The sequence below is a fragment of the Quercus lobata genome, chromosome 9, assembly GCF_001633185.2.
Source record: "Quercus lobata isolate SW786 chromosome 9, ValleyOak3.0 Primary Assembly, whole genome shotgun sequence".
NCBI classification, from domain to species: Eukaryota; Viridiplantae; Streptophyta; class Magnoliopsida; order Fagales; family Fagaceae; genus Quercus; species Quercus lobata.
In genome coordinates this window covers 12,272,072-12,287,380 of record NC_044912.1, presented here as the reverse complement: position 1 = coordinate 12,287,380, position 15,309 = coordinate 12,272,072, and the positions used below count along the sequence as shown (strand labels likewise).

Below are 15,309 nucleotides of genomic sequence, written 5' to 3'. Positions count from 1 at the left end.
CATGTGTGACACAATCACCAGAAAGAGTCCAGAATTTTTGATAAAAGAGAGGGGGCATACCATCAGGGCCAGGAGCTGTTGTAGGATGCATCTGACTTAGCACTTGTTGCACCTCCATTGCTTGAAAATCTCGGCCAAGCAAATTATTCATAGGCTCAGAAACCACGGCCTGCACCGTGTCAACTACTCTCCCAATATCAGACGGGTTGGAAGTGGTGAATAACATCGAGAAATAATCTGTGACAATCTGCTCAATTGCCTCTGGAGTTTCCTGCCAGGTACCCGAACTGTCCTCTATGCCCTCAATCATATTTTTCTGATTTCTATTGGAAGCTTTGACATGAAAAAACCGTGTATTTCGATCACCAGCCACTAAATACATATTTCTAGAGCGCTGCTGCCACATGACCTCCTCAGTGTCTAACCATGAGCCCAACTCCTTCCTTACACTTCGAATTTCCTCACCATGGAGCTCGGGTTGTTGCTCTAACCGTTGCAAATGGGCTTGTAAGGCTGAAATACGGCGCCCCACATGGCCAAACTCAAGCTTATTCCATCGTTTCAAAGCCTCCCTACAAGAATGTAAGCAATTGTGAATTGGAAAACCCAAAGAGAGTGAAAGTCCACGCTCCCAAGCATCACTAACCACCTCTGGGCAACGAGGATCACGAAGCCACATGGCTTCAAATCTAAACAACTTCCTTGTGTTCATTCGGTTCCTGGTGTCATGACCCCACTGGAGGCAAAGCATGCAATGATCAGACTCTATGGTTGATATATGGACCACTCTGGCATTAGCAAACTTCCTCATCCATTCCTCATTTGCTAGTGCACGATCCAACCGAGCCCACACACTATCTCCATTCTCAAAGTGTCTTGACCAAGTATATCTTGCCCCTGTGTATCCCAAATCCCTAAATTGACATAAATCCATTATTTCCCGAAATCTGTCCATCTGTCTCGCCGGTCTAAGTTGCCCTCCCAATTTTTCAGAGTTACTGAGGATCTCATTATAATCACCAATACAAAGCCAAGGTAATACATTACTGTGACCAAATGCTTCCAGAATTTGCCAAGTTTCTTCCCTTTTACTAGTATCTGGCTGACCATAAAAACCTATGAAGCGCCAACTCCCTTGCACATTACCACAGACGACCTCAGCATCAATAAACCACTTCGAATAGCCCCTGATATTAACAAAAGTTTCAGGTTTCCAAAGAAGGGCTAAACCCCCACTCCGACCTTCACTAGGAACAATTAAGCCTTGAGTAAAGCCAATGGAATTCTGAATTTCCTTCATCTTATGTTGTTGTTTTCTTGGAATCTTAGTCTCCATGAGGAAAACTAAGATGGGAACTTCTTTCTCCACGGTACTTCGCAGAGCCTGAACTGTGCGGTGGTTCCCAAGCCCCCGACAGTTCCAACTAAGAGTACTCATTGCTTCCGGCGGTGCTGCCTTGCAGCCACCGCCGATCCAAATTCATTTTGCAATAGATCACTCACTACAAGAACTTCATCATCTTCCTTCCTTTTCTTCAACTCAGGGCTCTCTGAGCACTCATTTAAATTAATTTTTTCCTTATGCTTGCGTTTATTGCCCACCTCCACTTCTTTTGAACCCACTGTGCTCACAGACTTGGCCTGGATCTGAAACCTTTTCCAAGTTCTAGTCTTCGGCCCAAGATCACTATTAGGCTGGCCCAATTCCATTGAAACTGTCTCTGTCACATCCCGGTCCTGTTTCTCCCAACATGTGTGAATTGACTGACAACCATCCAACTTATTCAACTGAGAACCTGCCTTAGAGACGTTAATATCATGTTGGACAGGAGGCTCCAACACACCTGAATTAGTTTCCACCACATTTGACTCCTCCACCATTTGTCGTACCTCATCACATTCGGCCCCACCCTCATGCAGTACCTTATCATTAAGCCCCTCCAATTCCATATCAATTTCCTTAAGATGAGTTTGAAAAACCTCCTCATTACCCAAAACATTTGATAATGCACCTTTGGTTGGAAACACCATCCCTGATACACTCACATTGTCCACATTTGTCTCAGCCACCCTTTGCTCTCCTTGCTGCACCTCAACCGTATTAGGCCCTTCAATATCCGTGTTCATGCTTGGCTTCTCCATCACTGACTGCCCATGACTTGAAGTTGCATTAGGAGCCCCCATACCGGATACCCTTACTACCTTTTTCCGAAGCAAACTTGTAGAATCAGCCCTCAACCATGATCCATACTCCTGTGTAACTCACCCTTACTTTGAATCCACAAATCGCACTCCTTAGAGTCATGGTTCAAAACCCCACACCAATGACAAAAAATCGGTAGCCGTTCATACCGAAACGACACCCAACCCTCCCTATCCGGATTGAAGCGAACTCTTCTTCCTCTACACAATGGCCTGTGAACATCTACCTCCACCCTTATTCGCATAAAATCACCGCATTCTATTTCAGAACTATCATTGGAGTGAATCACCCTTCCCACAGATTTACAGAGATTCTCTGCCGTCTCTGTGACCATACGTCGAACCGGTAAGCCATGTACCTGAACCCAAAACTTCGCCGTATCAAAATGGAGCCTCTGGAGAGAGCTATCATCCTCATACCTACGCAGCACAACTAAATACTTATCAAAGCTCCAAGGTTCTCCCAGCAAAACTCGGTTGGCATCAAGTTCGTTCTCAAAGACAAACAACAAAATATGATTGCCCATGTCTTGAATCTCAAAGTCTTGTTTAGTCCTCCATAAAGGCTTCAGAGTACGCGCAACAGCTTCAATATTTAGGGCACGCTTCGTGAAAAACTTAGCCGCCAACGTATACTCTTTCCTACATGCTTGGCTTTCAAAGTTGAATACCTCGCCTTCATGTTCAGACAAAGATAATCGCATCCATGCCTCCTCTAGATTCTCCATAACAGCGTAACTACACACGGTACAGAAGCAATGAAGACTATAGGCCCTAACGTAAGAATACGCAAGGGAACAAAATTCCTACAAAGTAGGAAACAGTGTTCTACAAACCCAGTTCTAGCGCCGCCAGAGCTAGGTCAGAGAAACTTCAGGTTCTTGATATTTTATTTTAACCTATAAGAAATTAACATAAACAATTACAAAAAGATTATGAAAATTTATTGTGTTAACTAACTGTTTTATATATATATATATATATATATATATATATATAAAGTGGACAAGACGATATTACGCCCAAAAAAAAGCAGCGGGGAAAAGAAAAATAAAAGAAAAAGAAGGAAAAAAATTAGCAACAGTATAGAGGTTGAAATCAAAATACTGTAGTTACAGTGCCAATTAAATAAACCAAATTGACACCGTAACAACTGTTAAAGAAAAAAAAAAAAAAAAACTTAACAAACCAAATGTGTACTATAAGAGCAATGATTATAGAAATCCACTATGTTTTTTTTACACCAACCACAATCAGTTGCGTAAAGAAGTTGTTCATTTGTTTTCTAACATTTTCCCTTTTTGTTGGAATTATTGTACGTAAAAGAGCTACTGCTGACTTCATATCTGACGTTACAAACACAATCAAGGGCAACCTTTTTTTTTTGGTAGAAAATATGAATTATGCTTGTATTATATAATTAGATATAATTTTGTATCACCATTTATCATATAATAAGTTATAATTTGAAACAATGGGTCAATGGATCATAATGTGTCAATGGGCCATTGTAGAGACATACCATATAATTATGCCTAATTACATGGTGCCAGCATAATTCAGAAAATATTCGTGCACAACTTTAATTGTGCAACCTTTGTCCCGACGCTCTTATTATAGTTATTAAAATTAAAATTTGCTTTTGTCTAGTCACAAGTCACAACTGTCAATCATGAGCAGCTGGCCCTGTCCAATCAAGTATAGTAAATGCCATTGAAAAGAAACTTAAATCATTCTCAACCATATACTAAGGATAGACATAGCGTCGGTTTGAAATTCGTTATTTATTTATTTTTTAAAATAAAAATAAGTTGAAATAATCCAATAAAACATATAAATATTATTAAAGAGTACCATATAACTTATAAATTATAGTAAAAATAAATTAATTTAAAAATAATTTTGACCAAATCAACTTATACCTATTATAAATGAATGGATCCATGCTCGCTCGACGACAAAAAAGAAAAAGAAAAAAAAGGACTTCATTGATTTCATGGATCCATGAATAGATACCAACGTGCATATACCTTCCCACAAGCGTACAAACTTTGACATCTTGAAGTCGCAGTGCCAATAGTAAAGCTTCAAAGGACACCAATCTTATCTTTTAAATTGAATAGACACACACACACACACACAATACTCAATCAGCCATGGAAGCGATAGTTCTGTACCCAACACCAGCCATAGGCCACTTGATTTCCATGGTAGAGCTAGGCAAACTAATACTCACACACCACCCTTCACTCACCATTCACATACTCATCGCCCCTGCACCTTACAACGCTGGTTCCACAGCTCCATACATAGCCTCTGTCTCTTCCACCACTCCTTCCATCACTTTTCACAATCTGCCCAGTGTTACTCTCCCTCCCACCACTTCTCCTCACCATGAAACTCTCACCTTTGAACTCATTCGCCTCAACAATCCCAATGTCCACCAATCTCTCCTATCTATCTCCAAAACCCACAACGTCAAAGCTCTCATCATGGACTACTTTTGCTCCTATGCTCTCTCTGTTGCTTCCAATCTCAACCTCCCTGGCTATTTCTTTTTCACTTCAGGCGCTGCTGCTCTAAATTATTTTCTATACCACCCCACCATTCACAAAAACACCACAAAAAGTTTGAAAGACCTTAACACCCTCCTTATCGTTCCTGGAGTATCCCCAATACCATCTTCAGATATGCCAAAACCATTACTTGACCGTAACGATAAGGCCTACGGGTTCTTTTTAGACAGCTCAATCGCCATGGCTAAGTCTGCAGGAATAATTACCAACACCTTTGAATCATTGGAACCAAAAGCTATTCAAGCACTATCAGAGGGGCTATGCGTACCAGACGGTCCAACCCCACCTGTTTACTGCATAGGACCATTGATAGCAAAAAACAACGAAAGAAGTGGGACTCAAAATGAAGGTGAAGCCGTGCCCGAGTGTTTGTCCTGGCTTGACTCGCAACCGAGTCAAAGTGTTGTGTTTTTATGCTTTGGAAGCTTGGGTTTGTTCTCTATAGAACAACTAAAGGAGATAGCTTTAGGATTGGAAAAGAGTCACCAAAGGTTCTTATGGGTGGTAAGAAATCCACCGAGTGAGAAACATGGCTTGGCTGTGTCAGCTCAACCTGACCCAGATTTAGATTCTTTGCTTCCAGAAGGTTTTTTGGACCGTACCAAAGAGAGAGGGTTAGTAGTGAAGTCATGGGCACCACAACTGGCTGTGTTGAATCACGGCTCGGTGGGTGGGTTTGTGACTCATTGTGGGTGGAACTCGGTGTTGGAAGCTGTGTGTGCGGGCGTGCCAATGGTGGCGTGGCCTCTTTACGCAGAGCAAAGGTTCAACAGGGTGGTGTTGGTGGAAGATGTGAAGATTGCTTTGTCGATGAAGGAGTCAGAGGATGGGTTTGTGAGTGCAACAGAGGTGGAGAAGCGAGTTAGAGAGTTGATGGACTCGGAAAGTGGTAACTGGATAAGGGAACGAACACTTGCCATGAAAGATGGAGCTAAGGCAGCACTGAGTGAGGGCGGGTCATCTCGTGTGGCACTGACCAAACTCGTTGAGTCGTGGAAGTGACAGACAGTGAGTTCAAATCCAACCTCGTTCATATCGTGGCACTTGATCTAGCCTTTTACCGCGTGTAATAAAAGAACAAGGAAAAAAAGCACATAATTTTTTTAATCTTTTTTCTATTTCTTTCTTTTGGAATGGTCCAGGTTTGTTGAACTTTTTTTTTTTTTTTTTTTTTGAGAAAGAAGACTTCAAATTTCACTGGAAATGGGGGGCCAAATCAGCCTGTACAAAAAATGAAATAGATGGTGAAACTTCTTCCATCCAAATTACACAATCTGCTAAATTTGCAGCTAACTTAGCCAAACCGTGCGCAACTTTGTTGCCCTCTCTCTTTGTATGAGAGTAAGACACTTCTGAAAAATTCCTAGCTAAGGTACAAGCATCTCTAATCAGCAAACCATAAACAGCCCAGCCCACATCCTCTGTTTCCAGTGCTTGTGTCACCACTTTAGAATCCCCTTCCAAGATTACATTGTCAAGGCCAATGTCAGCAGCCAACTCAAGAGCACGAGATGCAGCCAGCGCTTCAATCTCCACTGCTTTGAAAGCTTGGTTCAGCGGTTGCACCAACGAAGCAATCACAAGACCGTCACCATTACGAATAACTACACCAATACCTGATCTGTTAGTATCGGCAAAGATTGCTCCATCATAGTTAATCTTGAAGGCATTAGGTGCAGGGGGAGACCAAGTAACTTGCTGTTGTCTCTGACTAGGAAGAGTTGCTGGTTGGACTGCCTTGAACTCCAGGAACCTATCATTGGCAGATTGAGCCAAATGGGATGTGGAACAACAAGGTTGCTGGGTCCTTAGTTGGTTCCGTTGTGTCCAAATGGACCAAACAAACATAGCAAATAGCTCAGGAGATTTATCATTTTTAATAACCGAAGCCATTAACTCACCAAAGTTTTGAAAGGTAGACTGAGCCCGAAACCTCCACAAGTCCATTGCTCCCCAAACCACATCAAGTTTTGTACAACTCCATACTGCATGTAGAATATCTTCACATCCCCCTGAACATCTATCACATGATTGGTCAGTAATGATGTGCCGACGTACTAAATTCCCTTTGGTTGGGAGAGAATTTTTGCAAGCTCTCCAAATCAAATGTTTTACCTTGTTTGGGGACTCAAGAGATCAGATTGCCTTCCACAAGCCTTTCTCATAATCTGGAGGTTCTTCAAGCCAGCTGAACTCCATCTCCTCTTTCAGAAATCGATACCCCAGCTTGCATGAGTACTGTCCATTTGGAGACAAAGGCCAGAAAATAGAGTCATTCGCTTCAAACCGGGATAGGGGGATCTTTTTAATAAGCTCCGCCTCCTGTGGAATAAAAATACCGTCAATCATCTCATCATTCCAGCTTCTAGATTCTGCATTAATCAGGCAGTCCACAGTAGCTTCCTCCATAGACTCCAGAACTGGGGAGGAAATTCTAGTTGGATGTTTTATTGGCAGCCAGTGGTGCTGCCAAATCTTTATAGAACTGCCATTACCAACCCTCCAACACGCTCCCTCTAGGATGATATCCCTACCTCTAAGAATGCTTTTCCAAGCATAGGAACCCGAAGGTGACTCTTGAGCATCAAGAATGGAGCAATGGGGAAAGAATTTAGCCTTAAAGACCTTATAGAAAAGTGATTCCCTATTGTTCATCAGTCTCCACGCTTGCTTCGCCAAAAGAGCATCATTAAAGTGAATTAGATCTCTAAAACCCAATCCACCAACCAGCTTTGATTTGGTAAGATCATCCCATCGCAACCAATGGATTTTCCTTCTATCTCCTCTTTGACCCCACCAAAACTTCTTGACCATAGCTTCAATCTCATGACAAAGGCCCAAAGGGAGCTTGAAACACCCCATAGCATAGGACGGAATGGCTTGGATTACGGCCTTGATTAGAACTTCCCGCTCGGCTTGAGACAATAACTTTCCTTCCCACCCTTGTAACTTTCTCCACACTCGCTCCTTAATGTAATTGAAACTAGCCTTCTTACCTCTTCCAACCAAAGAAGGAAGCCCAAGGTATTTCTCATAGAACATGATCTCTTGAACACCTAAAAGTCTTTTGATAGAGTCTTTAGTTGCTTGTGGGGTGGATTTACTAAAGAAAAGTGCTGTTTTTTCCTTATTGATCTTCTGGCCTGATGATTGCTCATACACCCCAAGGAGCTTTAGAATATTACTACATTCAACCAAGTTGGCTCTACAGAATAACAAACTATCATCTGCAAAAAACAGATGTGTTAGTTTAGGACCTCTTTTGCAAAGAGAGAAGCCCCTAAGGTCTCCCACTCTAGCTGCATCTTCAATCAAACCGTGCAATCCTTCCGTACATAGGAGAAAAAGAAAGGGGGAAAGGGGGTCTCCTTGCCTAATCCCTCTAGACGGAGTAATAAGACCTTTAGGTTCTCCATTAATCAATAATGAGTAAGTAACATAACTCACACAAGCCATAATGAGAGAAATCCATTTTGCACAGAACCCCATTTTCATCATAAGATTTTCCAAGTAAGTCCACTCAACCCTGTCGTAGGCCTTACTCATGTCTAACTTGAGGGCCATATAGCCCAGTTTACCAGAGTTTTGATTTTTCATGCAATGCAATGTTTCAAAGGCAACAAGGATGTTGTCTGTAATAAGCCGATTCTTAGCAAATGCTGACTGGTGCTCAGTAATAAGGTTGGGCAGAAATTTTTTCAGTCTATTTGCTAAGACTTTTGAAAAAATTTTGTACAAAACATTGCACAAACTTATGGGGCGAAATTCAGTTACCAATTCAGGACTATCAACCTTAGGAATAAGAGTAATGAAAGTATGGTTAATAGGGGATGGTAAGATACCTGAGTTCAACCACATGAGCACTGAGCTAGTCACGTCCTTGTCCACCACAGGCCAAAAGTGTTGGTAGAACAACGGAGGCATTCCGTCTGGGCCAGGGGCTTTTAATGGCGCCATTTGTTTAATAGCATCCAAGATTTCCCACTCATGAAAGATTCCCCTCAGATCAGCATTCATATCTTCTGTTACTACCGTGGGAATTTTTTCTAGAGTCCCACCTTGGCTAGTCGAATTTGAGGAAGAGAAGAGATCGGTGTAATAGTTGATAAAGGCCTGGCCAATATCCTCTGCCTGGTTCAGCCACCTCCCAGATGGATCTCGAATGCCTAAGATTGAATTTTTTCGAAATCTCTTGGTGGCTTTACTGTGGAAAAATTTTGTATTGCTATCTCCTTTACTCAACCACAAAACTCTAGATCTTTGGCTCCACAATCTAGATTCTCTATCGATCAATACATTAACCTCGGCTTTTAATAGGCGAACAGTAGAATTGTTTCCAGTTCTCATCGCTTCCAATTTTGCAGCAGCCAGCAATTTATTCTTGTCTACCAAAGTCCTTCTAACATTTCCAAAGCAATTACTATTCCACCAAGTTAAGTCCTGTTCACACTTAGCTACCTTCTTTAGAATTGCACTACTAGGATCCGAACCTTCAGTACTTGTCCAGGCAGCTTCAACAGTTTCCCCACATCTCTCATCTGACAGCCACATTTCTTCGAATCGAAAAACTTTCCTTTTTACAGGGAGCTCCAAACCAGATAGGTTAATAAATAAAGGTAAATGATCCGAAGAGTAACAATGAAGGTGGTGAATTTTTGTACCTGGGAATGATAAAAACCAACTGTTCGTAGCCAAACCCCGGTCTAATCGCTCCCAAATAGACTGGCCAGAATCAAAATGTTTACTCCACGTGTACGAAGGACCCACAAAACCCATATCCATAAGGCCACACTCATCAATCACGTCTCTGAAACGTTGCATCTGATGGAAGCTTCTTAAAGCTCCACCAATCTTTTCTTCTTGTCTGATTATTTCGTTGTAGTCGCCAGCACACAACCAAGGAATATTTTGACTATTGTTCAGACTTCTAAGCTTTGCCCAAGCTTCATTCCTTCTCGAGGAATCTGGTTCACCATAAAAGCCTGTGAACCTCCACTCATCATTACCATTTTTATTTATAATAGCATAAATGTAATACTTGTGGGAACCTACTACAGTCAAGTTCACAGAATTTCTCCAAAACAGAACCAAACCACCCCCTCTAGTAGTTCTTGGTACCACCCACTTCTGATCAAAATTAATATTACTAAGTGTACGATCTAGCCTTGCTTCATCTGCCCATGTCTCGGCTATAAACACGACAGAGGGATCTTTTGCCCGTAATATTACTAAGTGTTGAACTTGAATGTTGTCTTTTACCACAATTGCACCCGCACATGATTAGCAATATACGGTGAATACGAATCCTTGTACAATGATTAATTAAAGCTATGTTATTTACAATTACAAGAAATTATAAATTATTGGTCCCACTATTTTTCTTTTTTTTTTTTTAATAATTTTTTTTAACGTTTGAATTTTTAGTGGCTGTCTGCCACTTGCAACGCCTAGATATTTGCTAGTAAACACAATTTTCTTTATATAACTTATGTTTCGTTGACAAATGGGTTGAGCTTAGGTTGTGTTTGGTTGCCGTAAAACGTTTTCTGGAAAATATATATTTTTCGGAAATGCTAATTTCTGGAAAAGGAAAATATTTCTGTGTGTTTGGTTATATTTCAAAAAATTTTCCGGAAAATATTTTCTAGTGTTTGGAAAAGAAGAAAGGAAAACACAAATTCAGACACAAGCCACAACCCAGAAAACACAAATCCAGAAAACCCGATCGCGTTTGCGAGATCGCGATCTCGCGAAGGCGAGATTGCGTGAAGGCGAGATCGCGCGAAGGCGAGATCGTGATCAACGTCGCGATCTTGCGACGGCGCGATCTCGCGTTCGCGAGATCGCGGTCGACGCTTCGTGAGATCGCGATCTCGATCCGGCGCGATCTCGCGAACGAAACTTCGCAAGATCGCGCCATCGGACTGGTCTTATCCTCTCGCGCGCGTGGACTGGAGCTCGGACTGGAGATCGGCCCAGATTGGAGCTCGGACTGGTCTTCTCCTCTCGCGCGCGCTCTCTCTCTCTCTCTCTCTTTTTCCGGAAATCCTTTGAAGTGAAAATGAAGGCAGAAATTCATTTCCGTGGTCAAACTGAAAATTTCGGTCAACAGGAAATCATTTTCCGGAAAATAATGTTTTCTGTGACAGCCAAACGCATGCATTTGCCAGAAATTGATTTCTGAAATTGGTTTGAAGCCGATTCAAACGCAGCCTTAGGCGTGACAAGTATGAGTTTAAACTTTACGCATGGTTGAGAGAAGAGCTTGTTAAATCCAAAATCAAGCCATAAGATTGCACAGGTTATCTATATATGGGGTAAACATATATTTTTCCCGCCGATAATTTTAGAATGAACTTTCCCTTATTTCCATCTCTAATAAAAAGACTAAAACTCAGCAACCTCATCGTATTTTAACTAATCTATTATTCAGTTTTCAAAAAAAAAAAAAAAAAAAAACTAATCTATTATTCACACCCAACTACGTCAACTTCGCCCAAAAGCTCTGCAACCTGATCTTTTATCTCTAGATCTGATCCATGATCTCCATATGTTTAAAAAAACGAATTTTAGTTCGATTTCTGATTAACTCAGTCGGATTGTTCGGACTGGTTCGGATCTGACGGCCTTGCTACAACCACATGAATAACAATATAGCACAGAAGATTATTTAAAGCCATGCGAGTCAATACAATCATTCGCACCATCACATTAGTGTTTCATTAACTTTAAATTTCATTTTGGAATATTACCTAAAAGTAATTAACTAGGAAACCAACCATATACCATTGGCATGTTTTGTATCTCTAGTTTCTAACGCATCAAATATTGTACAAATTGGAGAATTCTAGAGGGAGCTATGATCATTTATTTCAAACTCATTTGGGTAAAATCAAAATGTACTTGGAAAACAAAGGATATTGAATTCTCTTCTAGTTGTGTCTACTTGCTTTCTGAACGTTCTGTATGTTTCCGCGATGATGTTTTCTAGAAAATGTCAGTCATTTTTCAAAAAAAAAAAAAAATTTCTATAAAACTATCTCATTTTGTTATGTTGGGTATTAACCTTAAATGAGTTGAAAAAAATCTCTTAAATTCCCTTATTTAGCTTGATGTAAAATAGAATTGTTTAAAAAAAAAAATAGTAGAAAAAAACCTCTAAAAATAATTCATAGAATAAAAATAGTTTTCCATTGATTCATTTTTTCTGATCATACCAAATACTGAAAAATATGGAAAACTATTTTTACACAAAGTTTTCCAATGAAATAAACGGAGTGGAATTGTCTTTTCCAACTTATAAGTCTTGGGGTCTTGAGTCTTGACACTTCTGTTTTGAATAATTGGTCAAGTTTTTTCCTTTTATTAAATATTTTGGTCTTGGAAATGTAAGTTGTAACTACTCATGCTTAGAGGGTTAAGTTAACTCCTCCTATTCCTATATAGATCTTAACTCACATATGGATGAAAATTAAAGGGAACTGAGAGTGTTATTTTTAGCATTTGGCCTTTTAAGAAATAATGTTTTTATTTTTTATGTTAAACTCTTATTGTTTGTAGATTCCAATAGGTGGCAAGTTTTTTGGTCTCTATTTCTTTGTTGGATTTCTTAGAGTGGTAAGCATTCTTATCTTAGGCTTCATTTGGTTGGAGGATAGAAGATATATAAGTTTTTCCTCGTGGTTTTTGGTTGAGGAGTAGAAAAATGATTGTTAGTTCTAAAGATGGAGTAATAATTCATTAGTACTTCGATAGTTTTTTGTTTGTTTGTATGTGTTGATCCACTATTTATTCGAGGTAATGAAATATTGCTCCTAGAGTTAATTCCAAAATTAATTTGGGGAGCAATATTTTCCCTTGAGAATGGTAAGTGGGGGAAGGTAGGAGGCGAGCTTAGAATTTCAAAATTAATTATGAAATTTCTTAAAACTAATTAGCTAACAAACCATATACCATTGGCAAGCTTTAAACATTCACATCTAGAATCTTCAAACTATTTTATTTTACCATCTCAAAAACTACTTTATCAATTATACTATACCATTTTACAATACACCCAACATTCCATTTTTTATTTACCTCATCTATTCATTAAAATATTAATTTCACCAACTCTTTCTCTCTCTTCCTCTTCATAAAAAAATAATTAAAAATACCCACCCACCATCACTAGTTGCTACAATGCCATCATAAAAATAGGATAGCACTGTAGCACAATTGCAAATTTTTTTTGCAATTGTAAGACGTTGCAAGACTGGGTAATGGGGGATTTTGAGGCATTGATGTTAAATATTACCAACATATGGCATATTCAACACCCAATGTGAATGCTTATGCCTTTAGTTTTCAACGTAGGCGTGCCATTTGGGGTTTTCCAAAGGAAGTTATGACCATTTTATTACAAATTGTTTGGGCTAACAAAATGTACTTGAAACAGCGGAATTTGAATTCTCTTCTTCTAGTTATGCCTACTTGTACTAAGAAGACAACGAAAACTTGCTATGAAAGATGAAGCCAAAGCTACAGGAAAGAGGGTGGGTTGTGTGGTGTTGCATTAACCAAACTCGTTGGGTCGTGGAAGCAGCAATGAGTTGAGTTTGACCTTGACCAATGACCATGGCGTGGCACGGAAACTAGTGTTTTACCACGTGTAATAAAAGAACAAAAGAAGAACATCATCTTATCAGATTGCAAGAATTGAATGATAGTGTAAGTCAGCCTGAATTTTCCTCATCTCCTTTACCGTTTGTTTTGTCTCCATAAGAAACAAAATTTTGGGAGCTTTTTCCCTCACCAGATTAGAGAGAACAGTTCCTACACAGAGGTTCCCAAGCCCCCGACAGTTTCAACTTAAGATATTCATTGTGCTTGGCGGGGCTGGATGACAACCTTTGCCGTTTTGCAATTAGAATCCTCAACAGCAAGGACCCTTGAACGTTTTTGACCACCATGAATCTAACTAGACTTCACTATCGTGCTGGTTCCTCTCTTTTGTCCCACTTTATTAGAAGCATGTTGTGTTTTAATTTGGGATGTGGCCTTTAGGTTTTTTATTTTTCTCCACTTACCTATTTTGTTTGTTCCACGTGCTTGGTCATGTGACAAAGAACTTATCACCAAGTCAGGTAGAGGTTTACTTGAAATAGGCAAAGTATTATCCACCAAATTTTCCTCATACATAATTGGTATGCTGATCCAACTGTCATAAATTTTTTCGGTATTTTGCTTTATCCCAATAACATCAGTGTGTACCATGATTTCAGGATTTCTTTCATTAATCTCTGAAGTACACGGAAGCTGAGAATCATACCCATCCAGTCTCGGAATAATAGCAAGTTTTTTATCCACAATTTCTGTAATCGTGACAGCAGTTGAAGAATTACCGTTAGAGGTCCCAGGTTCAATAACTGTAGTAGCAGTTAAAGAATTGCCGTGTAAAACTCCAGGTTTTGAATTTGATTGTGGCGGATTTTTATCCCGGCGAATATGCTCCTCCATGTTCCTCCTGGGTGGGCTAGGTGTCCTTCGTCCCCTTACTTCCTTCTGCTAACGAAAATTAGCTCTCAGCCAATCACCATATGGACTTTCCTTGCGCTCACCAATTCTAGACACGGTACAAACCTTTGCTTCATGCCCTAAAAAACTACAATTGAAATAGAGTCCAAGAAGACGTTCATACTGAAAAGCTACCCATACTCTATCCCCCTCTGGGCTAATAACAGGAGCCCCTCTTCGAATAGGTTTATCTATTGGCATCTCAACTCGTATTCGAAGAAAATGGACTTGTTCAGATGAAATAGCTTTACAGTCTATGTCAACAACACGACCAATACTGCTACCAATATCCCTACCTGCCTTTACATTAATTAAATCAAAAGGTAGTCCCCATACCTGAACCCATATAGGGATGTGCAGAAACTGGACTGAAAATGCCGTCATCCCTTTTTCCCAGTGTCTAAGAAGCAGTATGTGATTATCAAAACTCCATGGCCCATTGTTGACAACCCATAATAATTGGCTTTCCATAGCAAACTTAAATTGAATAAGCCTATCTCCAACATTAGTAATCTTCAAATCCTGACCAAACATCCAAACAGACCTTAAAAGGTTCTTTGCCGCACGAAGATTAATGGGTTTTGCTGTAAAGAAACGGCCAATAAGATTGAGGTTGCACTCCTCTAGAATCTTTTCATGGTGATTTGAATGAATTGTAATAACCTCTCCCTACTCAGATGTTAAATTGATGTGTTGTAATCTCTTAATGAAATCCAAGTCCATGATGGACAAGGAAAACACTAAGGACAAAGACACAATGAAAGCACTAAGGACAAGAAAATCTTTGAGACAAATAGGCAGAGTAAGAGAAAATAACAAAGTCTAAACAAAGTTATGGCCTCACACTTCACTAAATTTTCACTAAGTAGATCTACTGACACAAAAGTAGAGGAAAATCTCACCCTAGTTGAGAAAAAGCGCTACTATCAAAAGGGGAAGAAAAAGTACCAAAAGATTGCTATTACTGTAATTGTAA

At 39.9% G+C, this 15,309-nt stretch overlaps 4 protein-coding genes across 4 annotated transcripts; 1 reads left to right on the top strand and 3 right to left on the bottom strand.

Moving 5' to 3' along the window:
• Window positions 1–2,234: 2,234 nt before the first annotated feature.
• LOC115961233 lies at window positions 2,235–2,930 on the bottom strand. The gene has a single exon (XM_031080246.1). The coding sequence runs from the start codon at window positions 2,928–2,930 to the stop codon at window positions 2,235–2,237; it is 696 nt and encodes a 231-aa protein (XP_030936106.1).
• Window positions 2,931–4,168: 1,238 nt separating this feature from the next.
• LOC115960434 (UDP-glycosyltransferase 88A1-like) lies at window positions 4,169–5,888 on the top strand. Its single transcript, XM_031079341.1, has one exon. It carries the CDS (start codon window positions 4,359–4,361, stop codon window positions 5,778–5,780), a length of 1,422 nt encoding a protein of 473 aa, XP_030935201.1. The 5' UTR covers window positions 4,169–4,358; the 3' UTR covers window positions 5,781–5,888.
• Window positions 5,889–5,931: 43 nt separating this feature from the next.
• On the bottom strand, window positions 5,932–14,276 carry LOC115961231. The gene is made up of 3 exons (XM_031080244.1): window positions 13,847–14,276; window positions 8,621–10,030; window positions 5,932–8,005 (listed from the first exon to the last, which is right to left on the bottom strand). Exons 1-3 carry the CDS (start codon window positions 14,274–14,276, stop codon window positions 6,915–6,917), a joined length of 2,931 nt encoding a protein of 976 aa, XP_030936104.1. The 3' UTR covers window positions 5,932–6,914.
• LOC115961232 lies at window positions 5,973–6,725 on the bottom strand. The gene has a single exon (XM_031080245.1). The coding sequence runs from the start codon at window positions 6,723–6,725 to the stop codon at window positions 5,973–5,975; it is 753 nt and encodes a 250-aa protein (XP_030936105.1).
• Window positions 14,277–15,309: the final 1,033 nt, after the last annotated feature.

What these genes read in the sequence shown, in the direction of transcription:
- LOC115961233 (XM_031080246.1), bottom strand. Translation starts at nt 2,930, where the DNA reads ATGGAGAATCTAGAGGAGGCATGGATGCGATTATCTTTGTCTGAACAT.
- LOC115961232 (XM_031080245.1), bottom strand. Translation starts at nt 6,725, where the DNA reads ATGGACTTGTGGAGGTTTCGGGCTCAGTCTACCTTTCAAAACTTTGGT.
- LOC115961231 (XM_031080244.1), bottom strand. Translation starts at nt 14,276, where the DNA reads ATGGAGGAGCATATTCGCCGGGATAAAAATCCGCCACAATCAAATTCA. An exon ending in ACGTGGAACAAACAAAATAG is followed by an intron (nt 10,031 to 13,846) that starts GTAAGTGGAGAA and finishes TTGTGGTAAAAG; the next exon opens with ACAACATTCAAGTTCAACAC. An exon ending in GCTCATGTGGTTGAACTCAG is followed by an intron (nt 8,006 to 8,620) that starts GTATCTTACCAT and finishes TGTTTTTTGCAG; the next exon opens with ATGATAGTTTGTTATTCTGT.
- LOC115960434 (XM_031079341.1), top strand. Translation starts at nt 4,359, where the DNA reads ATGGAAGCGATAGTTCTGTACCCAACACCAGCCATAGGCCACTTGATT.